This window comes from Gracilinanus agilis, chromosome 6 (genome assembly GCF_016433145.1).
Source record: "Gracilinanus agilis isolate LMUSP501 chromosome 6, AgileGrace, whole genome shotgun sequence".
Classification (NCBI taxonomy): domain Eukaryota; kingdom Metazoa; phylum Chordata; class Mammalia; order Didelphimorphia; family Didelphidae; genus Gracilinanus; species Gracilinanus agilis.
In genome coordinates this window covers 226,068,970-226,096,589 of record NC_058135.1, presented here as the reverse complement: position 1 = coordinate 226,096,589, position 27,620 = coordinate 226,068,970, and the positions used below count along the sequence as shown (strand labels likewise).

General features: G+C 43.0%; 1 protein-coding gene across 1 annotated transcript in view; it reads left to right on the top strand.

Moving 5' to 3' along the window:
* Nucleotides 1-11,628: 11,628 nt before the first annotated feature.
* IDUA (alpha-L-iduronidase) overlaps nt 11,629-27,620 on the top strand; it is a 22,802-nt gene continuing 6,810 nt past the window's right edge. The window contains exons 1-11 of the mRNA XM_044681783.1: nt 11,629-11,711; nt 12,507-12,614; nt 15,065-15,160; nt 16,962-17,164; nt 18,242-18,421; nt 19,272-19,488; nt 20,764-20,979; nt 22,307-22,428; nt 22,936-23,061; nt 24,447-24,523; nt 27,199-27,299. Coding sequence (XP_044537718.1) covers nt 12,518-12,614; nt 15,065-15,160; nt 16,962-17,164; nt 18,242-18,421; nt 19,272-19,488; nt 20,764-20,979; nt 22,307-22,428; nt 22,936-23,061; nt 24,447-24,523; nt 27,199-27,299 — 1,435 coding nt within the window. The 5' untranslated portion in view covers nt 11,629-11,711; nt 12,507-12,517. The remainder of the gene's footprint in view (nt 11,712-12,506; nt 12,615-15,064; nt 15,161-16,961; nt 17,165-18,241; nt 18,422-19,271; nt 19,489-20,763; nt 20,980-22,306; nt 22,429-22,935; nt 23,062-24,446; nt 24,524-27,198; nt 27,300-27,620) is intronic.

Sequence of the window (27,620 nt, the reverse complement as noted above, 5' to 3'; positions counted from 1 at the left end):
TGGTTCAAAGAATCCAACAAATATTTATTAAATCCCATAGGGAAAGAACTATGCTAGCTTCAGGGAATACAGGGAAGGAAGGAAGGAAGGAAGAAAGGAAGGAAGGAAGGAAGGAACAAAGGAATGAAGGAAGGAACAAAGGAACGAAAGAAGAGAGAAAGAGAGATGAACCAATGCTTGTCTCTTAGAGTATGCATTCTACTGAAGGTTGGGTTTCAATTCATGAAGGAGACTGTTCCTAAATGGACCCTTGGAAGAAAGTAGAAGAAAGGCAGAAGAAAGAATGAGAACCAGGGGTGACGTAGAGAGTAGTCCATTTTGGGTGGGATGAAAAGTACATTTTTTTTTTTAAACAGTTTTAGAAAACATGTTTTTAATGTTGTTTTTCGTGCTTTCTCATGGTGCGGAGGAGTTGTGAGGGAGAGGAGTTTCTTTGTTTAAGAAAAAATTTAGTTAAAAAAAGTATTTGAGAAGGAGTGGTTTGAGATAAAGCTGGAAAGGCAGATTATTGCCCAAACTATGTACTGTGGCATCAGGGAGTCAGTATACTCTACCTGTTTCTGGTAGATATGAATAACAGCTTGTTGGGAAGGTGATCCTGCAAAGTGAATGAGTTGGAAGGGAGACAATTAGGAGATCATTACATTAACCTAAAGGAGAGAAGCTGATAGCTTCTTCTTTGGTAGTGGTAGTGTGAATAGAGGAAGGGAGAGAGATTGTGAAGATAAGATCTACAAGAGTTGGCATTTGATTAGGAGCTGGAGAGGAAGGGGGAGAGAAAAGTCAGATATGACTGAAACTTGCAGTCTGCGTCTCTTGGAGGACATCAGTGCCTGTCAGAAATAGGGAAGTTGGGAGAGGGACATTTTAGTTCTCGATGTGTTGGATTTCAAGTTCTGGGAGAAAAATACAAATTCTTAGAAACAGGCATGAAACTCTGAGGGTGTGATGGGACTAGGGATGCAAGATTATTGAATCCCAAATTTGGAGATGGGAAGGGACCTTCAAAGTCATCTAGTCCAATCCTTTCATTTTCTAATTGGCGAAACTGAGGCTCAAAGAGGTTAAGGACCTTACTCATGGTTATCCAGGTGGTCAGTGGCAGAGCCCAGATTCGAATACCCAGTCATCCAAATCCATTAACCACATTTGGGAGTCAACTATAAAAAGGTAGTAATAGTAGCCGTGGGAGTGCATAATGTTACCAAGGTAGAGAATATAAATAGATGGGAAGACTTTGGACTGAAATTTGGGAGATTCCCAGGTTTAAGGAAGTAGGAGGAAGACTTAATGGCCAGGAGGAGGCCTATCTTTGAGAGAGAATTTTCATTAGAGTGATGGAAATGGGAGCCATCTGACTTCTTTTTATCAAAAGCCCATGTTAACTCTCAAACATTGCTTATTTTCAATCAATCAGAAACTCGAATTTTGTTCTCTTATAAATTTGATCGTGACATACTGTGTACCTAATCAGTTACACTGATAGATCACTCTGTTTTTAAGATTATTTTTAGAAGTTATTTTTATGAATAATAATTTATTAATGGAACTTCTTTTCATCAATCTCATATTATTTCTGCTTGGTGTTCCATAAACACTGTACCAGCCTTCATCCAAAAGCAGGAACATTTTAACTTGACCTCTGCCTTCACCTGGATCTCATCTCAAAATTCAGTCACTTTGTAATAATATTGGAAAGAACATTAGACTGGGTATCAGGAGATCTGAGTTCTAGAAACAGACTTGCTACTAATCTCACTGTGTGACTTTGGGCAAACCCTCTCTGGACCTCTGCAAGAGGATGGCATTGGATCTGATAATCTTTACTTATTTTAAACCCTTACCTTCTGTCTTAGAATCAATACTATGAATTGATTCCAAGGCAGGAGAGCAATAAGGGCTAGGAAATGGGTGTCAAGTGACTTGTTCAAGGTCACACAGCTAGGAAGTATCTGAGGCCAGATTTGAAACCAGAACCTCTCATCTCCGACCTGACTCTTTATCCATTGAGCCACCTAGCTGCCTTTAAGAGCTTTGAATCCTATGATCTTATAATTCTGTAAATGGCTGTATTTATAACCTCCCTTCTGTGCTTTTCCTTGGAGTGAGGATTTGGAGTCTGTCTCAGCATATCCAAAGCTCTGCTAACCTTGAGGATTAGCATAGTTCACCAGGTAACAAATATTAAGATTTGAGGGCTACTGAGAAGGTTCTCCAATTCTTCTCCCCTATTAGCCTGCCCCATTTCTTGAAAGTCTACCATTTGAGATGAATTCTTTTGGACCCTGAAGATGTTTTAGACTTCCAGTCTTTTATTAAAATACAGACAGCTCTGGAAAGGGGTAAGACTTAGAGCAATTATCAGTTGTTAAGACCTTAGTAGGGTAGAGGTTAGTTGATAGATAATTATGAACAGGATTCCCTGGGAATGGAACCTGGTGGGTAGGAAGGGGGAAAGGAGGGATATTGTACATACCAAAAACCAAATTTCACCAAATTTATCGCTTTGCCGAAGACTGGAGCTTGTTGCCTGGCTGCATGGGCTGTGGTTCACCTCGCCAGCTGAAAAGACCCTTACCACTTCCATGATTCTGATGGATCCAGTTATTACTGATGGCAATTTATTACCCAGCTCAGATGTGGAGAAAGTGGTTGGCCAACAGAGCCCAGACCATGAGCCGCCATGTTTATTTCATCTAAAGCTAGCCAGAGTCTCCATGGCCAAAGTCAAGTATTGAGATGCCGATACAGAAAAGTGTCCCTTTACCCTTCAGTGGGAGGGAGTCTTCCCAGGGTCCCTCTCTGTGGGTGCTGGTGATGGTGGTGTGTGAGTGAGAAATCAATTATCGGTATGAGAGGAAAGTTGGACTTTGCCAGGCAAAAGCAATGGTTGATGGCCTTTTGACCCAGGAACTTTGGAAAGGAAGATATCTGAAAACTGGGGCATCTAATTGCTCCCCCACCTTTTATAGCACCAGTTTGACAGGTAGAAGAGGCAGCTCCTGTGTCCACCCACAGTCCTTTGGCCCAGTAAACCGCTTCCACTTGGATCAATTTGCTGTATTCTCTTTAGAAATGTGTTTTTACCCCAGACTTTAAAATACCTCTTTCTGTACCAGCTTACCCCACTTTGCTAGAAAACGAATGCACTTTCTCTTCGGTGATATAGCAAAGAGAGAACAAAAAATGGGGATTGTCTCTCTCACTCTCCATAAAAAGCCAGAACAGGTGCATCTAGTGAGGATGGGGCTGTGGCACCCTGGGAGTATTTGGGGGAATGGAAATATGGAAGAATTCTGTCCAGAAAGCAAAGTTAAAACAGTCCCTAGGCCCTTCCACAGCTCAGCGGTGGGGACATCTCCTGGAGTCCAGAGCCGTTTGCCCAGGGCCTGGTAGGACCAGCCTTTAGCTTGGGGATAGCTGCCCATGTTGGGCTGGAGCCATAGCCACGTGGGGGATCATTCCCTGGAAAGCTGTGCCCAGCGGGGCTGACTGTCCTGGTAGAGAGCTCCTCCCGCTCTGTCTTTCCTCAGTGTCCTTTGATGGCTGAAAATACCCAACATCTTTTACTCAGGATCTAGTTCCTGATATTGGCCAAACATCTTTTGCTCAGGATCCAGGAGGAGATTTGCAGGGGACGAGCATGTGCATTCCCTGCTCACGGCCCTCTTTATGGTGCTAAAATACCCGGATTTGGCCCGCCTCCCCCAAAGAAAGAGAAGCAGGTGGGGCGGAGAGGAGCAGGAGATGAATCATTCCTGGAGAAGGGAAATTGCTTTTTCCTTTGCTGGTGAAAGGCAGCCCAGCACGGAGGCATCCTAGCTTAGTCGGCCTTTTATCCTCGCTTAAGAAACAAAGCCAAACCCAGCCACGAAGGACCGTGGGCCAGCCGGATGACAAAACTCACCTCTGCTCAGAGGGCCAACGATCTGGGGTCTGGCTCTCCCTCTCCATCTTTCTCGCCCACACGCCTGCGCAGGCCCTGTGCACACTGGCACACGCTCTCTCCCACGCTGCCCTGCCGAGAGACACTTACAGAAACAAGGAACAAGGGAGAAGAGGCCCTTCATTATCATGCAAGAGGGCCCAGGGAGGAGGAAGCCTCCCCCTTCCTCTCCCGAGGAAAGGCTGGCTGCCCTGGCATCTGTGAATCTGGAGTTGGACGCCTCGTCAATCAATTAATTAATTAATTAAGAATATTTTTCCCCAGCTGGCATTTTCAATCCTGCCTCAGCTATTTGTCACACACACACACACACACACACACACACACACACACACACACACACTCTCTCTCTCTCTCTCTCTCTTTCTCTCTCTCTCTTACATCTATATTTATTCATGTATTTATTTATTTTACAGATAAAAATTTTACATATAATATAGAAAAATATATACTAGATACAATTTTATCGTGTTATTAATATTGTATATTATAATAAATGTATTAACTATAACATCTTTAAACAGATGTTTATATATGCAACATCTAGAGTTGCATATACACATATAAATATCCACACATGCATCTGTGCACATGTCCTTCCCCTCCAAAGTGAGGGTGTTGGGCCAGATGATCTCCAAGGTCCATTCCAGCTCTAAACCTATTCTAACGACTTAGACTTAGAGAGGATGAATGGGATTTGTGTTTTGTTTCTGTTCTAGAATTACCCAGTAGAGGCAGCAGTGGACATTCCATTTGGTGTGTGTGTGTGTTGTTTTGTTTTTACTGTGTATTGTGTATCCAAGGCAGAAGAGCAACAAGGGGTAGGCAATGGGGGTTAAGTGACTTGCCCAGGGTCACCCAGCTAGGAAGTATCTGAAGGCAGATTTGAACCCTGGCTTGGCTCTCCATCCACTGAGCTAGCCCGCTGCCCCCTGCCCTTGGTTTTCTAAGGACTCGATGATCTGGAGTCCACAGAGACTAGATTCAAATCCCATCTCTGAAACTGACACTTGATATGGTCATGGGCAAGCCTCAGTTTCCTGATCTGTAAAAGGTGGGCAGTGGTACTCGCAGTGTGGGCCATCGTCTCTAAGGAGAGGGTAATGAAAGTGGGGTGAGTGGGGCTCTCCCAGGATGCCAACCTCCAGGAGATGTCTCTGGGCTTCTCACTGTCCCCTGTGATTCCCCAGGACACGCGGCACTGCTCCTGGTCGTCCCCCTTCTTCTCCAGGGTCCAGCTTTCCTCCTCCGCTCTCAGGGTCCGTGGCATCGTGGCTGCTGACCGCGCCTCGGGGGCTAGGGCTGGACTTTATAGGGGACAAGCAGGAGCTCTGTGGCCCGCACTTGACCAGGTACCAGAATTCCTAGTTCCACCTCCCTTCAAGGCCCCTCCCGGTTCCGGCCACTGCCCGCGCTGTAAGACAGAGCTTCTCGTTTCTGGGTCTGGGTCTTGGGCAGAGAGAAGCGTCTCTAGGCAGGGAGGGGAGGTCCAGCCTGGCTGCAGATGCCAGGGTCAGGATGGGATGGGACGGTAATACAGTGCTGTCTAAGTGCTGGCCTTTGGAGTTTGACCAAAGAGGATTTAATTTTTACCCCAAATGCAGGCAAAGTTTTGTTGCCTTTTCAGCAGCCTTGGAGAACCTTTGGTCATCCCAGGGAACAGGTGGAAAAACTGCTTGTTCATTCATTTAGCTTCAAATTTCTATTGAGCTTCCACGGCAGACAGGAGCCCTCCTCTCCACTCTCTTGTCGTTATCTCTCTTGTGGACCATCTAGACTCCGTCTGTCTCTCCCTCTCCAATCTGTCCTGCCTGCTCTGCTCTTCCCTAATATGTGAGCCTAAATTCACATTCAAAACCTCCGGTGAGTCACTGTTGCTAATACAGATAATCAAATTTGTCATTCTGTAGACCTTTAGAATTTGTAAAGATCTTTTCTCAGAGCTAGTCTTTTCTCTCCGTTCTACTGATGAGGAAACCAGGCTCAGAAGAATTGTTACAGGCTCACTCAGTCAGGAAGAATAAGAGGAGAGATCTGAATATAGGCTTTCCTGACTATTTATTCTGTTATTTTTAGTCCTATCAGACTCTTCATGACCCCTTTTGGGGTTTTGTTGGCAAAGATACTAGAGTGGTTGGTCATTTTTCTTCTCCAGCTCATTTTACAGATGAGGAAACTGAGGCAAATGAGGTTAAGTGACTTGCCCAGGGTCACACAGCTAGTTAATGTTTGAGACTGGATTTGAACTCAGGAAGACGAGTCTTCCTAACTCTAGGCCTATCCACTGTGCCCCCTGGCTGCCCTCCTGATTCCATGTCCACATGACATCCACTTACCTACTTTGACTTTGGCCTAACTTTCCAAGCCATTCTTCTAGTACTCTTTTTTCTTAAACTTTTACTTTCTATCTTAGAATCAATACTGTGTATTGGTTACGAGGTAGAAGAGCGACAAGGACTAGGCAATGAGGGTTAAGTAACTCGCCTGGAGTCCTACATCTAGGAAGTATTGAAGGCCACATTTGAACCCAGGACACCCCCATCCCCCCATCTTTGGACCTGGCTCTTAAACCACTGAGCTACCAGCTGCCCCCTTCATCTAGTCTCTTCATGTACCCTCCACCTTAGCCAAAGTGGGCTGCTCAATATTGTTTAAACATCTCCATTTCCTACCTCCTCATTTTTGTAGTTTAATTGCAGATTCCTTCACCTAACTCCTTTGTCTTTTTTTCTTCCTTAAAATCCTATCAGGCCCAGCTTAAACATTACTTCCTCTAAGCCTTCCCTGACCCTCCTCCTTATATCCCCCAAGCAGGAAATGATCTCTCCCTTCTTTGAGTCCTCAGAGAAAGTGTTTCTAGTTCCCTGTGTCCCTGATCATGGTGGGGAGAAGTTATAGAAACAACTTTAAACTTCAAGTAAAAAAGAAGAGAAAAAATCCCTTCTTAATGTTAACAAGGGCCCCAGCAGTAGATTGAGTTGCTTCATCTTCAAGTGGAGGTTGGTTGATCTCTGTAATTCTTTGTAGGGGAAATACCTGCTTAGATGTATCAGACTAAACGACCTCCTTTCTACTTGTGAGATTCTGTTTTATTTAGTCAGTTTTTAGAAAATTTTGACTTTTGACTTAGGAAAACTTCCTTTTTTTTTTTTAATAGCACTTCATTCTACAGTCATCTGAATCCTTTCTTCTTTTCAACCTTTGTAAAATACTCTAAATTCTCTTTGCCTTCTTCCTCTATCAAAATTTGCTTTCTGATGCAAAGGATCTGGCAAACTTATCGAGACTGAAAGTTACAAGTACCCGATAATGAATAAATGAAAGAATTGAATGAGTGTTGAAGTGCTTCCTGGGTTCAAAAGTGCTGAGCACAGGAGATACACAGAGAAAATGGAGATAATTTCTGCTGTCAAATAGCTCACATAGGGAGAATAGGGAGAAATAATGAACACAGAAATTTTTTTAGTAGCAAGTCAAGTAGGAAGTTCCCCTGAATCTCAGGATAGAGAAGTGGTAATGTATCTTCTTTGATGTCATTTCCATTATTAAAAACCATATCGATTTCTGAAGACCAATCATTTGATAGAGTCAAGGACTTTGGTGTCAATAACTTTCTTCAGGAGATCTTCCGTAGCTGCTTAATGAATTATCCTTCCTAGGGCAATTGGCATGTTATTATTGCTAATAATAAGAGTACTAAAATTTAACGTTTTAACCTTATTTGGGGTCAGAGACTCTGAGCTTGTGCCCCAACTCCAAAATTGATTAGCTATATATATGACCTTGGGTAAGTCAACCATGCCTCTTTGATCTTCAGATTCTTCCTCTATAAAATGGATAAAATGGTACTTGTATTATCTAGCTAACAGGATTATTATGGGGAAAGCACTCTAATACTTTTAGTGCTATAGAAATGGGGGTTAGTGATCCTGGACAAGTAATTTAACTCCCATTGTTTGGCCCTTATTTCTCTTCTGCCTTAGAATTAATACACAGTATTGATTCTAAGATGGAAGGAAGGGGTTAAAAATATGATTTATTCTAAGATACTTAAGATATCCACAATACAAATGGTAATTAAAGTACTTAAGATATTTAGGGTAATCAAGGGAAACAATGGGGTCAAACCCATTAAATTACTACATAAAGTGGTAACTAAGATACTTAAGATATCTATGATAGTTGAAATACCTAAGTTACATAAATGACTCAGGATACTTAAGGTATGGAAGATACTGAAGAACTTTATCACAATTAGGGCAATGAATAGGAGCATACATAGACAGAGAAGAGCGAGTAAGTTGAATATGATGGGATAATATTAAAAAAGCACAAAACAAGATCAAGGGATAAGAAAAAGGAATAAGCTAGAAAAAGAAAAGGAGAGAAAATTGGGTGTAAATAATCTCATATGAGGAGATGAGTAAGAATCAATACAGTGGAAGGGAAGATGGAAGGGTAGCAGACAATGCTTGAACTTTACTCTCATCAAAATTGTCACTAAGTGGGAATAACATCCATATGCAGTGAACTGTAGAAATCCATCTTAACCTATAGGGAAGCAGAAGAGAAGAGAGAATGAGAAAAATGGGGGATAGACGAAAAGTAAGGTGAACTTGGAGTGAACTGTTAGAAACAAAAATATTTCTAATTAGGGAAAGGCTTAAAGGAGAGAAAGAGAAGGATAAATGGGGAAAATAAGAGAGAGAGAAATATACAGTTAGTACTTATAACTGTGAATGTGAATGGGATGAACTCACCCATAAAACAAAAGAGGAGAGCAGAGTGGATTAAAAGCCAGAATCCCACAATAGGCTATCTACAAGAAACACATTTAAAGCAGGGAGAGACACACAGAGTAAAAGGGAAAGGATAGAATAGAATCTACTGTGCTTAAGCCAAAGTTAAAAAAGCAGCGGTAGCAATAATGATCTCAGACTGACTGTAATGGAATACTATTGCTCCATAAGAAATGACATATAAGATAATCACAAAAAAACATGGAAAGATTTTATATGAAGTGGTGAAAAGTAAAGTGAGCAGAAGTAGAAGAACACTACACAGTAACTTCAATAATGTATGGTGATCAACTGAATGATATTATCAGCAGTGTGAAGATCTAGGATAACTCCAAGGGACTCATGATGAAAAAGGCTATACATAGAATGAACTGATGGAATCTGAATGCAGATCAAAGCATGTCATTCTTTACTTTATTTTTTCCATGAATTTTTCTCTAGTGTAAGAGATATTTGTCTTCTTTCACAACATGACTAACATGGAAGTATGTATTGTATAATAACACATATACAATCTATATTATATTACCTTCCATCTTAGGGAAGGGGGAGAGATGGGAGAAGGGGAGAGAATATGAATGAAAAATGCCAGAAAACAATTATTGAAAATTGTACTGACATCATCTGGAAAAAAAAACTTTAAAAAAAAACAATGTGGGTTATTATTGTAAGGGATGGACAGTTAGATGGCTTGACAGATAGAGCACAAGATCTGGAGTCAAGAAGATCTGAATTCAAAACTGGCTTTAAACATCTCCTGTCTGTGTAACTTTGGACAAGTCTCTTGACCCTATTTGCCTCAATTCTTCATCTGTAAAATGGACTGGAAAAAGAATGACAAATCACTCCGATATCTTTGCCAAGAAAACTACAAATGGGACCCCAAAGAGTTGGACATCCCTGAAAACAACTGAACAATAACAGCATACAGGATGAATAAGAGGGGACTCATCTCTGGAAGAGATAAAGGAATGGCATTGATTCCAGACTTCTTAACTGGCCCATTGACTCTATGAAGGAGGGATAGAATGATTCATCTTGGGGAATGATTTCAGAGATCCTTGAAAGCTTCCAAAAACAACCTCTCAGGACACCTCTCCTGGTCTCTCTTTGTGCTTGATCTTACCCTACTAAGTCAGCCCTAGGGTTATATTTTCTAATTGTTATTGTTGTTGTTGTTCAGTTGGGTCAGATTCTTCATGACCCCACTTGGGGTTTTCTTAGCAAAGCTACTAGAGTAGCTTGCCATTTCTTTCCCTAACTCATTTTATAGATGAGGAAACTGAGTTAAACAGGGTTAAGTGACTTTCCCAGAGTTGCACAGTTAGGGTCTGGGGCCAGAATTGAATGCAGAAAGAGGAGTCTTCCTGATTTCAGGCCTGGCATTCTATCCACTACGCTACCTAGCTGCCCCTTTTTCTTATAAATATATATTCTTAATATACAAAACTGCTCTACTCTTCTCCCTTCCCTCCAAACTATTCTGTTCCTTTTGAATAATGTAAACCCTTACAGTGACATAAAACTCCATACCTTTGTGACTTTTGGGGGGCAGGGGAGGGGGAGAAATCAGTGTTTCTTGGCAAAGATATTGGGTTGGTTTGCTATTTCATTCTCCAGTTCATTTAACAGATGAGGAGACTGAGGCAAACAGGGTTAAGTGACTTTTCCATGGTCACACAGCTCAAAAGTGTCTGAGGCCAGATTTAAACATAGAACTTCCTGACTCCGGGTGCTCTGTCCACTGGACCACCTAGCTGTCCAACATATATATATATATATATATATAAAATCACTTCTAATTGGGAGATTGACTAAGCTATTCTCTTCTGTAAACTGGCCAGCAGGAGCTGCTCAAGTGTAGGGGACGTCTGGACTTTAAACTCATATTCCAATGAAATTATCTTTGGAAATACATCTATTTGGTTTCTGCACAAACAAAACTAGTGAAGTTTCAAACACAAGAAAATGAGTTAACTGGCCTGGGGGAAGCTCAGGAGCAAGTTTCTCTACAAAATGTGTCATATCCAAGATATATAAAGAATGGATACAAATCTAGAAGGCCAACAGCCATTCATGGCAACAGATTGGATATGGGAAGTGAGAGAGAGTGAGGAAGACTGGAGGATGACACCTTGGTTGTGAGCATAAAGGATTGGGACGGTGGTGATGGCTTCAGTAGTAACGGGGAGATTAAGAAGAGGGGAGTATTTGGGGGACAGACTTATTGATTGTGGCAGGGGGTAGTAATATCTGAATAAAATTGTATATTCAAAGAAAAAAATCAGTAAAACTTAAAAATAAAACTAGGTGGGGTTGAACTATCTTTTCTCTAGGGCCTCTTTTAGCTCTAAGTACTGTGATCTCTTTTTTTCCCTCTGACTTAAGTAAAGTAACTGGGCTGGGATTCAAACCTAAGCCTTTTGACTCCAAGTCCAGTGTTCCTTCCACAAACCCATATGGTAATAAATCAAGTTATGAAAGCAAGTATTTATTAAGTCTCTACAATGTTTCAGACATCGTGCTAAATGCTGATCTCTAACTTACTTTTCTGTAGGGCTTTATGGTCCCTAAAGGGCTTTTCCCATAATTACACTGCCAAATAGGTAATACCTCACATAATAATCAATTAATAAGTGCTTTCTCATCATTTCTACCATTTTGTAGAGGAGGAAACAATGGCTCAATGGCCTTGTCCAAAATCACACAATTAGTGTGCGTTAGAGACTTCAGAAATCCATTTAACGTTCTAGTCCAGAACTTCTTCTAGTAACATCTTTGCCCTAGTCCAGGCCTTTTTACATTTAATGCCATCCCATTTGTCTGAAAATGCTGTAATCTCTCTTTCTCTAAGTCTCTCTAACCTTGAAATCATCTCTACAGTGTCACTGATGGGGGCCTTCGCTACAACTTTACCAATCTGGATAGATTTTTGGATCTTCTCTGGGAGAACCAACTCATTCCAGGTAAATAATCAGGAAACAATGTAGTCTTTAGAATTCCAATAAATTCTTAAAAAATTAAAAAATTCTGGTGAATCCTTTAGCACCAGTAATGGAGAGACAATTAGGAACCAAAAGGGACATGTAGGTCTAGTTCTGGTTCTTTCCCTTCTTAACTGTGGGATGGTATCACTTACCTCTCAAACATTTTCAATGACTTCCTTTTGCTTTCAAGATTAAAACCAAATTCTTTGTTCTGGCATTTAAGGTCTTCTACTATATAGCTCCATTCTATTTCTCCAGCCTTACTTTCTATGACTTCCTTTATGTAGACTCAGTTTCGACTCACCGAGGCTCCTTATTGTTCCCTGAACATGCCAGGCTCTCTCATTACTGACACTCCAAACCTATTTTCTATGCATCACCATTACAAATTCCCCTACCAATAGTCATCTCACTGGAGATTTCTAGTGATGAAAAATCCAGTAATCTCCAACCTGGACTTCTGGTTATGCCATTTTCCCTGCCTATGATGCTCTATTCCCTTCTGTTGATCTTGCCTGATTTCAGAATACAGTTCCCAGCCTACTTAGTCTAGACATTCTCAGCATCTTCCTTTCCCTGACTGATCCCTCCAGTTTCTGAACTCATATGACTGAAGGAGTGAATGAAGCCAGCCAGCCCATCAAGGGCAGACTGAGCCCCTATTGATCACCGGCCCTGACCGTCTGTCTGTGCCCCCATTAGTGGATCAGGCCATCTGTTCCCATTGGTGAAAGTTACCTTAAGGAGGCTAAAACGTATTGTCATGTGTTTAAGGATTTGAGTTGATGGGGAGTCCGTCTGGATACTTCACTGATTTTGAGGACAAGAAGCAGGTATATGAATGGAGAAACCTGGTCACTCTATTGGCCAAGAGATACATCGGTAAGTCTTGAAAGCCTCAAGTGTGGGGACCATATAGTCTTTATTATTTTCTTTATCTTCCTTTGTATATTCCTTCCTCTTTCTTCTCCCTTTCTCTTGTTTTTTTTTCCCATCATTTTCTCTCCTTTCCTCTCTTTTCCCTTCTCTTTCCTCTCTTCCCTCCTTATTTCTCCCCCTTTCTCCTGGGCTTCCTGTCCCTACCTCTCTTCCTTGCCTCCATCTCTACCTGTCTCTCTCTTCTCCTTTTTCTTTCTCTTTTCCCTATATTTCTAAAGGTCTGAAGTTTCCTTTTTTTTTATAGCAGATATTGATCTGTAATGACAAAAAAGTGCACTGAAAAAGTTTACCAAATAGTTTCCAAAATGTAAAAAAGAAAAAAAAAACAGGAAAAAAAACAACCTCTTCTATTCCAAATCAGACAACAAAAATTTGCATTGTTCATTGTAGCACTATTGGCAATAAAAATAGTTTGTGCATTTTTATGTGAAGATCCTTCTCTTATGTCGTTTGAAAAGATGAGCAAGGCCTATTTCCCTCATTTTACTTCCCTTTTCTGTTTTTGGAAGGCAGTTTCTTGCCAAGCTTAAATGCAAGACTATCTGACTGGTTTAGAAGAAAGATACAGCCACAACCTCTGGATGGTTTCTAGGGTTGTGTTATTTTGAGCTTCATTTTTCCAGAATGAGCAAAACACTGTCCAGTCTTTGTTACGATTGTAATAAATGTGTACTTTTACAAATTCCCCTACCAGTAATCCTCTAGCCTCTCCTTGGAGATCTCCTAGTGATGAAAAATTTAGCCTCTCTAAAGGTAGCTCACATTGCTCAGCCATTTAGCCAACTTAATCATATGTCATCTTCCAGGCACTATACTAAATCTTGGAGATATAAAGAAAGGCCCAAGACAGTCCCTGTCCTCAAAGAACTTACTGTCTATTGGGGAAACAAAATGCAAACAACTAAATAGAAACAAAATATTTACAAGATAAATTGGAGATAATCAACCAAGGGAAGACAGAAGCATTACAGGGGACCAGGAGAGGTTTCTTACAGAACTTTAGCTGATCCTTGAAGGAAGCTGGGGAAGGCAGGAGGTAGAGATGACTTGAGTTTTAATTGTTAGCAAGTTTTTTGCCCATTGAATCTAAATCTGCTTCTGTGACATCCCCTCCAATTCTCCTAGTTCTACCCTCCAAGGCCACAGCAAGGCAAGTACATTTATGATCACAGAGTCAGACCCCAAAGGCCATCAGGTCCAAACTTTTTATTGACAGATGAGGAAATTGACCCAAAGTGATTAAAGGACTTGCCCAAGGTCACATAAGTAAGAGGTGTCAAAGGCAAGATTTGAATCCCAGTCCTTGATCTCCAAAAGCAGTATGTTTTTCTCACCAATAACATACAAGTCAAATCCCTCTCCTGAATGGTAAATCTTCAGACCCTTAAAAGATAGTGATTGGGGGGGCAGCTGGGTAGCTCAGTGGATTGAGAGTCAGGCCTAGAGACAGGAGGTCCTAGGTTCAAATCCGGCCTCAGACACTTCCCAGCTGTGTGACCCTGGGCAAGTCACTTGACCCCCCCATTGCCCACCCTTACCACTCTTCTACCTATGAACCAATACACAGAAGTTAAGGGTTAAAAAAAAAAAAAGAAAAAAAAAAGATAGTGATTGTATGATGAGGACCTAGTGAGATATGGAACCCAAACAACCCTTACCTTCTATCTTAGAATCAATACTGTATATCAGTTCCAAGGCAGAGAGCAGTAAGAGCTAGACAATGGGAGCTAAATGACTTGCCCAGGGAAGTGTCTGAGGCCATTTTTGAACCCAGGACCTCCTGTCTCTAGGCTTGGCTCTCAATCCACTGATCCACCTCAATGCCCCAACAAAGTGACTTTAGTCAGGTCATTTTCCCTCCCTGTGCCTCCGTTTCTCCTCTGGAAATTATGGAAATTGAGGGGATCAAACTAGAGGGTCTTTCAAGATCCCTTCTCCACTCTGACATTCCCAGTTCTAAGGCCCCTCTTACCTCTGACATCCTTTATTCTATGTTCCAATATCTTTCCCAGCTCTGACATGCTATATTCTTTTTCCCCCCCTGTGTTTCAGACTAGGGGATCTCCAGGGATATTTAATAAATATTTAAAACTTACTTTTATAGTTGTTATGCCATTTTCTCCATTTCCATATTCAATATTTATATCTGTAAGCAGATAGTGACAAGCTTAGATCCATTTGCTCTCAGGAGCTGGGAAATGATACACCGGTGTTCTCCAGGGAAAGGAGTTTGAAGTTATCACAGTATTTGGGGGTGTTGTAGACCTCTTAGAATCCCTGGCGGTGGCAGAGCATGGGCCAGAGGCCATTGTGTGGAAGTATTCACCCTCAGTTCCTCTCTGGGAAGTCTGAGCCCACAGTAGTTGTGACTTCCCTCATTGTCTTGTTTGCAGAGAAATATGGATTAAGCCATGTTTCCAGATGGAATTTTGAGACTTGGAATGAACCTGATCATCACGACTTTGACAACGTGTCCATGACGATTCAAGGTATGTGAGCAATGGCAGAGGCATGACCAGAAGAGCAGGAGCAAGGTAGATGCTGTAGGTATAAGATGGGGCCCTTCCTACCACTTGGGGCAAATGCATTGAATTTCAGTATAAAGTTCTCAGCTTGAGATATAGAAAAATGGAGACACCATTGCATTGTTGGTAGCTCTGAGAACTAAGCTGCCATTTTGGAAAGCAATTTATTTATTCATTTATTTGTTTATTTTTTGACTTGAATCTTTTTATTTTTTTAGAAAATTTTTTCCATGGTTACATGATTCATGTTCTTGCTCTCCCCTTCCCCCACCAGCAGACACGCAATTTCCACTGGTTTCTTCATGTGTCATCAATCAAGACCTATTTCCATATTATTGATAATTGTTCTAGGGTGATTGTTTAGAGTCTACATCCCAAATCGTGTCTGCATCAACCCAAGTGTTCAAGCAGTTGTTTTTCTTCTGTGTTTCCACTCCTGTAGTTCTTCCTCTGAATGTGGGTAGAGGATTTTTTGGAGAGCAATTTAGAATTATATCTAGAGAGTTGTAAAATTGTGCATACAATACTGTTGCTGACTCTTTCCCAAGGGCATCAGGGGAAAAGGAAAAGAATCTATATGTTCCAAAATATTTATAACAAATATTTTTGTGGTGATAAAGAACTGGAAATTGAGAGGATGCCCATCAATTGGAGAATGGTTGAACAAATTGTGGTATATGATTGTGATGGAATACTCCTGTGCTGTAAGAAATAGTGAGCAGTCTAATTAAAAAAAAAAAACTTGGAAAGAACTACATGGGATAACAGATAGTGAAATGAGTAAAACCAAGAGAGCATTATATACAGCTACAGAATTAATACTTGAAGAATAGCTTGTGAATGTCACCTCCAAAGAATGAACTGAAAAATGAAAACATGAAAGACATACTCTTTATATATAGATGTGGGGAGGGAAGGGTAGAGATGCTTATAAATAAATTCTGTTAATAATAAAATAAAAGCCTAAAAAATTAAGTTCTCAGCTTGAGAGATTTGGGTCCTATTCCCAGATCTGCCTCTAATTTGCTATGTGGACTTGAGCAAATCCCTTTGTCATCTCTGGACTTTAATTTCTTTCTCTATAAAGTGAGATTAGAATAGGTAGGATGATCTCTAATCACAAAGTTCTTTCATATCAGTGCATTATTTCATCCTCACAATGGCCTTGTGGAGGTCCCCATTTAAGGGATCAGCAAGTTGAGGTTCAAAGGTTGCATGACTTGCCCAGAGTCACACAATTTAAGTAGCTTAGCAGAGGAATCTCATATCTTCCAGTCCACCATTCTTATGCCATCATTCTCTACCTTTGGTCTCTGCTTTTGAGGACTTTACAGTATGTTTGGGGAGTGGGAAGGGGATATAAGACACACGCCCAGGAAACTACAGTGAGAAAACAGTATAGAACAGTGGATAGTTGGGTGATAAAGGGTGTGATGTAGAACATAAGGGCTGTGGAAGGACAGAGAAGGAAGAGATCATTGTGGAATGGAGAAGCCTAGGAAGATTTTATGGAGGAAAGGAAATTTCCTGAAAGAGAAAAATAATATTTTACCCAAACTGTTCTAGAACAAATTGTTTATCAGTCAGTGTTTACTATGTTTTATGATGTTTATGGAAGTGTAAATGAATAAATAAGTAAATTGATGCATGCATGAATGAAAGAATGAATGGGTGGGTGAATGAGTGAATAAATAAATGATCGGTAATGGAATAAATGAATGAGACAACGGATGAAGAGATGAGTGAATGCTGCTTTTGAATGTAGGCTTTCTGAACTATTATGATGCCTGCTCAGAAGGCCTGAGGAGAGCCAACTTGAGGCTGAAGTTTGGAGGTCCTGCTGACTCCTTCCATCCATTCCCTAAGTCTCCCATTTGCTGGAACCTACTTGGTCACTGCTACAATGGGACAAACTTCTTCACTGGTGAGAAAGGTGTACGTCTGGATTATATCTCCTTACACAAGAAGGTGAGTGAATTCCAGATGGATCCCTCTGGGTGCTGCATTGGGGAGCAAATGAAAAAGGAGGTTTCTATCAGCTTTTCACACCCTAGTATGAATTAGAGCCTTGGCCACCATTGTTTCTATGCCTTTGCTTATACTGTCCTCTATGACTAGAACAGACTGTCCAGTCCCATCCATCTTCAGCCTTTAAAGTCACTCCCTTCAAGGCTCAAGGCAGGTGCTATGCCCTCAGACTCCCCGTGACTTCATACAAAATTAAGCTCCCTCACTTTCCTTTCTAACTAACTAGAAGAAAATAATGGGAAGGGAAGTGGCCAAACTCTCAAGAAAACAGAGATTCAGGAAACAGGGACGTGGTTCTTGGAAGGCAAGGGAAGCATGGGAAGGGGAAAAGCATTTATCAGCTGCTGTTCTGGTCCAGGCTCTGTGCTAAGTGCCTTTGCCTCATCTAAGACAAAGAAAGAGGAGAGCAGGAGGGAATCGCCAAGTCTGGTCTCCATTGCCTGAAAATGGCACAGCCATAATGGTTCCATGTTTCCTTTTCATGATTTGGTCACACAAACCCCATCCTATAGCATGGCACAAAGAATTTCCTGGCTGGCATGCTTTCTCCAAGCTCCCCTGGGTACTTTCCTTGGTCCCCAGATAGCTGCTAGTTGAGCTGGCTGCCTCTTCACACTTGCCAAAGTGTTGGCACTCTCCAGAAGGAATGATTTTTCCCATAGCTTTAGCTGTTCCCACCGTCCCTTGGGCTGACTTGTTAGTCAGAGTCAGCCATTGGGCCAGGAGAGTTCTCCAGGGCAATAAAGGATGGAATCACCAGTGATTTCTCTCTCTTGTCCATCTCTAGCATCCATATCTCCTTGGCAACCCAAAGGGATGCTACACATATCTCTCACTTCTCTTAGACTGTAACCTCCTTGAGGGAAGAAATACTGACCATCTCTTATCCTTATATCCTCAACCCTAGGCGCAAATCTTTGAACAGAGGAGGCACTTCATAATGTCTGGTGAAGTGAATGAGCCAACCCCTTGGCCAATGCCTGTGTAGTCTGATAACCTAACCTGGGATTCTTGCAGGGTGGGGGCAGCTCTATCTACATCCTAGAGCAGGAAAAGGAAGCTGTCCAGAAGATCCAGAGCCTGTTCCCCAATTTCACTCATGTCCCCATTTATAATGATGAGGCAGACCCGCTGGTCGGCTGGTCTCAGCCCCAGATCTGGAGAGCGGACGTGACCTATGCCTCAATGGTTGTAAAGGTAAGTCTCCTGCTTTCCAGCCTGTCTTTGACGAACCAAGTTCCTTCTCTAAAGCATTTCATGGATGTACATATATGTTCACTTTGACATTGTCAGCATTGGATGCTGAAAAATCTAGGTAAAAAGTACAAAGAAGGGAGGAGAGATAAGAAGGGAAGCACAGATGGGGAAGAAACAGAGAGGAGGGAGAGAGAGAAGAAGAGAGAGGGAAGGGACCAAACATTTATTAAGAACCTTCTCTTGCTAGGCACTGTACCAAGCACTTTACAAATATTAGATCTGCTCTTCACAGCAGCTCTAGGAAGTAGGTGCTATTATGATCCCCATTTTATAGTTGAGGAAACTGAGGCTGGCAGAGGCAAAGTGACTAGCCCAGGGTCACACAACTAGTAAGTGTCTGATGCCAGATTTCAGCTTGTCTTTTTGATGCCAGGCCAAGTACTCTGGCTACTCCTATGTTGACGGGGAGAAAGAGAGAGAAGAGAGGGAAGAGGAGAGACAGTGGGAAAGAGACAGTGAGATGAGGGAGAGAGATATAGCAAAAAGAGACAGAGAAGTGAGATTGGCAAAGGGGGTTAGAGAGATAAACAGGAAAAGGCTTTGAGCCTGGCATTTGTCCTGATTCTGTCTCTAACTAATATGACCTTGGGAGAGTTATTTTCCTCTTTCTGATCTTCAATCCCCCCTCCCCCCCTTGAAAATGAAGGGACTAGATAAGTGATCTCTGAGGTCTTTTCCAGCTCAAATGCTTTGTGCCTCTTTGGGGCTTGAGAGCAGGGATGGAAAGACTGGTGGGGTGCCCAGTGGCAAGTGGGGAGCTCCATCTGTACCAGAGTGCCCCTCCTTCTAGGTCATAGCCCAGCACCAGACCCTACTGCTGTCAGAACCCAACAACACCTTGAACTATAGCCTGCTGAGCAATGATAATGCCTTCCTGAGCTACTACCCACACCACTTTACCCAGAGGACACTGACTGCCCGCTTCCAGATGAACAATACCAAGCCACCCCATGTGCACCTAATCCGAAAACCGGTGCTCACTGCCATGGGGCTGCTGGCCCTGCTGGGTAAGGCCCATCCATCTGTGCAGATCTGGGTGTGAGAGACTCTCTCATCCTGGCAGCCTCTGTCTCCTGGCCCTGGGTCTGGTGGATTCCTTTTGGGTCTCTGTTCTGCCAATCTCACTTCTTTCTCTCTGGCTCCATCTTCTACCTCTCTGGCTCCTCCTTCAGTCTCTCTCTTCTTTGCCTCATCCCTTCCTTCTCATCTCTGCCTCTTCACTTTTGTCTCTCTTGCTTTTTCTCTGATTCTTTTCTTTTCTGTATCCTTTCCTTTGCTCTTTTTCTGCCTCCTATTTCTGTCTTTTCCCTTTTCTCATCTTCCTGCCCTTTGTTGTATCTCTTTCCTCTCCTGTCTATTTCTCTCCTTTTCTTTGCCTCTCAATTCTCTCTCCTTTTCTTCTCTGCCTTTATCTCTTTCTTCCTCTCTCTTTTTACCTGTTTCTGTCTTTCTCTGTCTTCCACATACATTCTTTTATTTCTCTTTCTCTACACTCTGTTCCCTACCTCTATCTCTTTTTGTTTTCCTTGGCTCTCTCCATCTCTGATGGGGGTCGAATAGGCTTTCCTTGGGTTGGGGATAGGGGTGAAAGAGGATCCAGCAATGACCATGCTTAGCCTGAAGGAATGAAATTCTTTTCTTTATGATTGATTCTTAAAATTTTTTTCTTCCCAATGACATGTAATAACAAATTTCCACACAAGTTTTCCTAAGTTATATGATTGAATTTATCTTCCTCCTCCCAGTGCTGGCAGGCCATTTGATCTGAGTTCTACATAAATTATCATGCAAAACATTTCCATGTCATTCATTTTTGTAAGTGAGTAATCTTATAGAACCCAAACCCCCAAACATAAATTCAAATAAACAAGTGAAAAAATCGAGTGCTTTCATCTGCATTCTGACTCCAACCATTCTTTCTCTAGAGATAGATAGTATTCTTTGTCCCAAGTCCCTCCGAACTGTCCTGCATCTATTCATTGCCAATAATAGCGAAGTCTATCACAGTTGATCATCCCACAGTATTGCTGTTGCTGTGTATAAGTTCTCCTGGTCCTGCTTATTTCACTCTGCATCAGTTCATGAAGGTCTTTCCAGCTCTTTCTGAAATCATCCTGTTTATCTGAAGGAATGAAACTCTAAAGGTGGAGAAAACGACAGGAGGAATGGTTTTCCTGGGCTCCCTCCTTCACACCCCATCGATTTGTGGCCTCTCATTCACAGGAGCGTCTACAATCCAGTCCTTAACACACAAGTGTTAGTCTGTTCTTCTGTACTTATAGGTGAAAATCAGCTGCGGGCAGAGGCTCACTGTGATGGGCTCCTGGTGGACAGCAATCACACAGTGGGAATACTGGCCAGCTCCCATTGGCCTGAGGAGCCATCTTCACCAGACAGCTGGCAGGCCACAGTGCTGGTGTATGCCAGTGATGACAATCGGACATCTGCCAACCTCAGCATGGTCACCATCCGGCTCAGCAATGTCCCACCAGCTTCAGGTGAGGGCCTGGGGCCAGAGAGGACTTGGGCAAGCTTCAAATTCCACTTTTGTCCTTCACTCTTTTCATGTTCAAAAACATTTGTAGGCGCCCATCACCTATAGGTAAGGGTGCCTTGACCTGACACTCAGCTCTGACATTTATTAGCCATGTGACCCTGGACAAGTCATTTGCCATCTTTGGGCCTCAATTTCTTTAAAGTGGGGATAATCTTTTCACTGCCTTCTTTACGGGTTAGTGATGACTAAAACTCTTTGTAATCTTTAAATTACTATTTATTAAGTCCTCCTAATTTCACTCCTGCAGCCTCATCTGAATTCTGTTCCAGTTCTAGTCTATGAATCTCTGATTCTAGTCCATCTCACCCTTGTCACTACCCCATATGAATCTTCTCCTCCAGCTTGGCTAGTCTCACATAAACTGCTTCCCACATACACCCATCCTTCTTTCTAAATCCTGTCCATCCATCAGGGCCTTCTCTAAGTCTCACCAATTTCAGGAACCCTACCTTCATTTCTTCAGCTTCTAGTGAGTGTGCTCCCTCCCTCTCTCTGTCTCTCTGTTTCTGTCTGTCTGTCTCTTTCCCTCTCTCTGTTTCTTTCTCTCTTCCTTCCTCTCTCTCTATCTTTCTGCCTCTTTGTCTCTGTCTCTCTCTTTCTCCCTGTGTCTCTCCCTCTCTCATCCTTTCTCTCTCGCCCTCTCTTTTCCTCTATATTAGTCTGTCTCTCTGTCTCTCCTCCTCTTCTCTCTGTCTCTCTCTTCACCTCTTCTCTCTCCCCCTCTTCTCTCTCTGTCTCTCTGTTTCTGTTTCTCTCTCTCATCCTTTCTCTCTTACCCTCTCTTATCCTCTGTCTCAGTCTCTGTCTTTCTGTCCTTTCTCTCTCTTCCTTTCTCTCTCTCACCCTCTCTCTGTCTGTCTCTGTCTTTGTCTCATATCTTTCTTCTTGGACTGCCTACAGCAATTTGAGGTACAGAATCGTGCCTTTGTTGTTCAGTCATTTCAATTGTATCCAACTCTTTGTGACTCCATTTGGGTTTCTTTAGTAAGGATAGTGGACTGGTTTGCTACTTCTTTCTCCAGTTCATTTAACAGACAAGGAAACTGAGGCAAACAGGGTTAAGTAACTTTCCCGGGGTCACACAATAGCTAGTAAGTGTCTGAGGCCAGATTTGAACTCAAGAAAATGAGTCTTCCTGACTCCAAGCCCACCACTCCTCTCCACTATACTGCCTAGCTGCCCCCCTACCGTAGTAACTCACCCTTTACCCAACTCAACCTCTTCCATTTATTGACTCTTCCGGGATCCATTTCTCTGCCTCTTTCCAGACCTTGTCTACATGATCTACTATATGGACAATAATCTCACCAGCCCTTACCTGGAGTGGAACAAACTTGGCTCACCTGTTTTCCCCACCATAAAGCAATTTCAGCAGATGAGAGAGACTGAGGTACAGCTGGAGAGATCGTGGAGGAAACAGGCCTGCTGAATGTTGAAAAGGGATGAAGTACCAACATGGGAATAAGGAGTGGCCAAAGGAGAAGGGAGAAGGGAGAAGGGAGGGCCCAGGCAATATTGGGAAAGCCAGGGCAAAGGTTCCTGGTTGAGGGATGGCCAAGAGGGATGTGAGGGATTCAGGGATAAAGGGAGAGACAAGGAAGCGTGAGAAGCAGGGACAGAATGGTCCCTGGGCTGGGGGATATGGCCAGAGGATGAAGGATTTACACTTGTCCTCAGTGAAATGAGCCATAGATTTAGAGTCTCTTCTCTCTGGGCCGAAGTTTCTCCTTCTATAAAATAAAAGGATTCTGCTTCATGTTTCCTAGGGGCCCTCCTGCTTCTGCCATGCTCCAAGCCTGCTCCATGCTTCTAAGTAATTGAAAATGCCGCCCACTTCTATATACGTGTCGTTTGATTCCTATGATCGAATTCCTGTGGTCATATTGTATTTCTGCAGGATGCTGTAGCCACAGGTCCATTTCCATTCCCTGAAAATGGCCAGCTGACCCTAAAGCGGGAGCTTCCAATACCCTCAATCCTTCTCCTTCATGTGTGTTCGAGGCCACGCCTGCCCCCGAACCAGGTATGGGGCTGGGGTTCCCTGCCCAAAGGGAAGACCTAAGGTACCGAAGACCCTTTTTTTCCTAGGCAACCATTAGGGTCTAATCACAGCCCACTCTGGTCAACAAATATAAGAGGCAATGAGCCAGATAGAAGAGGCTGAGGCTCTGGATTCAAATTCCAGTTTAGCTATTAGAAATTGAAGTGACCAGGCAAAGCTACCTCAGAAACCCCCTGAGAACTCAAAGGTTTGGGGAGGGGGCAGAATGGAAAAAGGCCCAGAGGTAAGAATGAGCCAAGTGGGGAAGTGTAAGGGGAGGAAAATGGGAAGGAACAGACCCTTCTGGGGCCAAGGGACCTTTTCAGTAGAGAAGTTTGAAGAAGGGGCAGGTTTAAGGTGAAAGGGGAGAGCTTTCATTTTGGCCATGTATCTTGAGACCCTAATGGGGAGGTCCAGCAGACAGCTGAAGCTAAGGACCTGGCATTCAAGCAAGAGTTTGGGGCAGGATATGGAGATCTGGGTCTCATCTGAAAAGAGATCATCCTTGAAGCCATGGGAATTGATGAAGGGAGAGAATGCCAAAAAAGAATAAAATAAGAGGGCCCAGGCCGAAGTCTTGAGAAAAAACCCACATATCAAGGCTGAAAAAATGGGTGAAGGACCAGCAAGGTAGCCTAACAAGGAGCATAAGGAGTGGAATGAGAATGGGAAGAGATCAGTGTCATGGAAGTCAAGGAGAATCTATATCAGTGATTCCCAAAGTGGGCTCCACCGCCCCCTGGTGGGTGCTGCAGTGATCCAGGGGGTTGGTGATGGCCACAGGTGCATTTATCTTTCCTATTAATTGCTATTAAAATTTTAAAAATTAATTTCTAGGGGGCTAAGTAATATTTTTTTTCTGGAAAGGGGGCGGTAGGCCAAAAAAGTTTGGGAACCACTGCTCTATATAGATGAGAAGGGGGAGGAAGACAGTATGGGAAGCAGAGGAAATGTGAAGAAGCATGAGGATTGGGGGCAGCTATGTGGCTCAGTGCATCGAGAGCCAGATCTAGAGACGGGAGGTCCTGGGTTCAGATCTGGCCTCAGACACTTCCTAGCTGTGTGACCCTGGGCAAGTCACTTAACCCCCATTGCCGCTCTTCTGCCTTGGAACCAATGCACAGTATTGATTCTAAGACAGAAGGTAAGGGGTTAAAAATAAAAATAAAAAAGAACGGTAGGATCAAGTAAGGTTTTTAAGAAAAGGGGAGATCTGGGCATTTCTGTCAACAACAGGCAGGGAGATCTAAGATCTCTTGAGCATTTGGACTCCAAATCCAGTCTTTCCAAGGGATTGGGATTCATTAGTGGTGAGCTGGCTACATTCTCACTGACAAAGGCTTCTTTCTCACCTTACCCCTGGATAGGTGAACAGCGTCCGAATCTTGCCTCTCACCAAAGGACAAATCACTCTGCTCTGGGACGACAGCTGTGTGAACTCCAAGTATGTATCTGAGGCCACGGGAACCCGAACCCCCTTGGGAATGTCGGATCTCAGGGCTAGGAGGGCCCTCTTTGAGTCCAAACACCTGATTTTACTTATTAGGAGTTTGAAGTCCAGCATCACGGACTTGCCATCATGATAGAGACATACTCTTTAGCCGTGGGAATAGCCAAGGGAGAATATCCTCAAAGAGGATGAATGCACCGACTCCTATTTTTAATCTTTCATCCCGAGATCTTAGCATGTCAGAGGGAGGGGGGACCTTAGAGATCACGTCTTCCAATTTTCCATTTTTACCAAGGAAGAACCTGAGACACAGAGAAAGGAAGGAGCTTGGCCAGGGCTGCACGGCTGCTTAGTAGCAAAGCCAAGAGCATTACCTCCACTGCTGTTTCTAGAGCAAATTTATGGTTCACAAATTGTGATTTCTTCACAACGGCCTTGTGAAGTGAGGAATCCTAATCTATACCGTTACCCTATTTTACAGAGTAGAAAATTGAGGCTCAGAAGCAAGAAGGAGGTAGCCCAGGGTCATTTAGCCAAAAAGTGTTGAGACAGACCCAACCAAGGATGTGCTGGAGCCGGCTCAAACCAATTCTAAGAGCTGATTTATACATTTTCAGTGTGAACATTTACATGTTGGAAGTTAGCAAATGCTGCAAACAGGCTTTGGTTTATTATTTTGTTGATTATCTAGATTCAAGAAAGTAATGAAAAAAAATATTGAAAGGGGACATCGAGGTGGCTGAGGGGATTGAGAACCAGACCTTGAGATGGGAGGTCCTGGGTTCAAATTTGACCCCAGGTTCTTCCTAGCTGTGTGACCCTGGGCAAGTCACTTAACCCTCTTCGTTTAGCCCTTACCGCTCTTCTGCCTTGAAACCGATACACGGTATTGATTGATTCTAAGACAGACGGTAAGGGTTTTTAAGAAAAAAAAGAAAAAAACATTAATAATGCAGATTAAATTTAAAAGTGTGTGTGTGTGTGCGTGTGTTTGTGTGTGTGTGTGTGTGTTTTTCAGAGAACCAGTTGTTAAAACATTTACTCTCACACTCCTGACCCAAACTCCTGTCTCTTGGCTTCTGGTCTTTCATCTAGAGTTCTCGGTGGAAAGAGATTTGGATTGGAAGCCAAAGAGATGGAGGTTCACATTCCATTAGAGTTTCAAATCATAGGACTGCCCTATAGATTGGCTAATAGATTTCAGACTTTAGACGTGCTGGACAGCTCATAGGATCAGGGGCTGAAAGGTACCTTAGAGAAGGTTTGGTGGGGTCCATCTTCCTCTCCACTTACAACTGGGCAATCAGAGCCCCAGGGAAGAGAACTGTCCCATCTACCTGTCTACCATCCTACAGCTATTAAGCATTTAAGTGTCCAAGCTGATGACTTGTTTCTTGGTTTTCTCTGGTTTACTCTGAGCCTCAGGTTCCTTGTCTGTGCAATGGGGCTAATGCTTCACTGTGCTGTTGAAAGGAGAGCGCTTTGTCATCTCCCGTAGGGGCAAGTCCACGGAGGGCTTGTGAGCCACAGCTTGATCTATGCTTTTCTTCTCCTTCTATGCTTTTTCTCTATATGCCCACAGTAAATCAACACCAGCCTTTTCTCCATCGGCTTCCTTTCAGTTTCTCGGCCAGTAAATCGACTTCCCCTCAGCTGTGTTTGGTCCTTACAACCTGGTAGAATTGGCCAGCCTCCCCCCTGAGCCCCCTCCTGCTTCCGTGCCCCAGCGCCCTTCTTTCTCTCTCCTACTGGTCAAGACACCAAAATCTGGTTCTTTGGTGTGCCAAATGGGGACTCCTTCTATTATACAACACCGCCCCCTTCTGTCCTATTTTATTGTCATTCCAGCGTTTTTTTGGTCGTATACCACTATTTTTGACTCCATTTTGGATTTGCCAAAGATACAGGAGTTGATTGGCCATTTCCTTCTCCAGGTCATTTTAGAGATGAGGAAACTAAGGCCAACAGGGTGAAGTGACTTGCTCAGGGTCACATAGCTAGTGAGTGTCTGAGGCCAGTTTTGAACTCAGGAAGATGAGTTTTCTTGACTCCAGGTCTTGCACTCTCTCCATTTTACCACCTACCAGCCCTGTGTTCCATAGCAAGTCAGTTACTGGAGCCCCAGCCAGGAATTTTGAGAAGGGAGGGAAGGTGACTCGTGGAGGTCATTCATGTAAGAACTGATGATTGAGCTAAGCATTGACTGAAGCTGGGGGGTGTTGTAGTGTTCCAGATGGGAGGCCAGTTTGGCAGGAATGAGAGTAGGTGAGGGGAAGTCATGTGAAATTAGTCTGAAGAGGGGGCAGCTGTGTGGCTTGGTAGATAGAGAGCCAGGCCTAAAGACTGAAGGTCCTAGGTTCAAATGTGCCCTCAGATACTTTCTAGTTGTGTGACTCTGGACAAGTCACTTAGCACCGGTTATCTAGCCCTTATCGCTCTTCTGCCTTGGAACCAATACCTATTATTGATCCTAAGATGGAAGGTGAGGGTTAAAAAAAAAGAGGTTGGATATCCAGTTGTTGGGATCTGTTCTTGTCCCAAAGAAGGGATTCTTGGTCAGGTATGGGACTTACTAAATGGTCTTAGGTGTGTTCTGACTTTGAGACTCTAAGCCTGACCCAAAGTGGAGGGTCTTGAGGCCCATAGTTATTCTCCCTCTGTCCCCCCAGGTGTCTGAAGACATATGAGGTTGAATTCTCCCAACATGGCCATATTTACAGAGGGATCAACAGGAAGGAGTCAACTTTCAATCTTTTTGTCTTTGCTCCAGGTAAGGCCTCAAGGCCCTGGGATGCCTTTTTGTCCCTTCCCCTCACACCATTCCCAGCCCAACCTTGTTATTCCTTCCCAGACTATTCCCTTTGCCCTCCCTTCCTCCCTCTCAAGACTTCTCACCACCACCTCAGCCCCTTTCTCTCTGAGGTTTTCTCTTTTCTTTTCTTTTCTTTTCTTTTCTTTTCTTTTCTGTTCTTCTCTTTTCTTTCCTCTCCTCTCCTTCTTTCTTTCTTTCTTTCTTTCTTTCTTTCTTTCTTTCTTTCTTTCTTTCTTTCTTTCTTTCTTTCTTTCTTTCTTTCTTTCTTTCTTTCTTTCT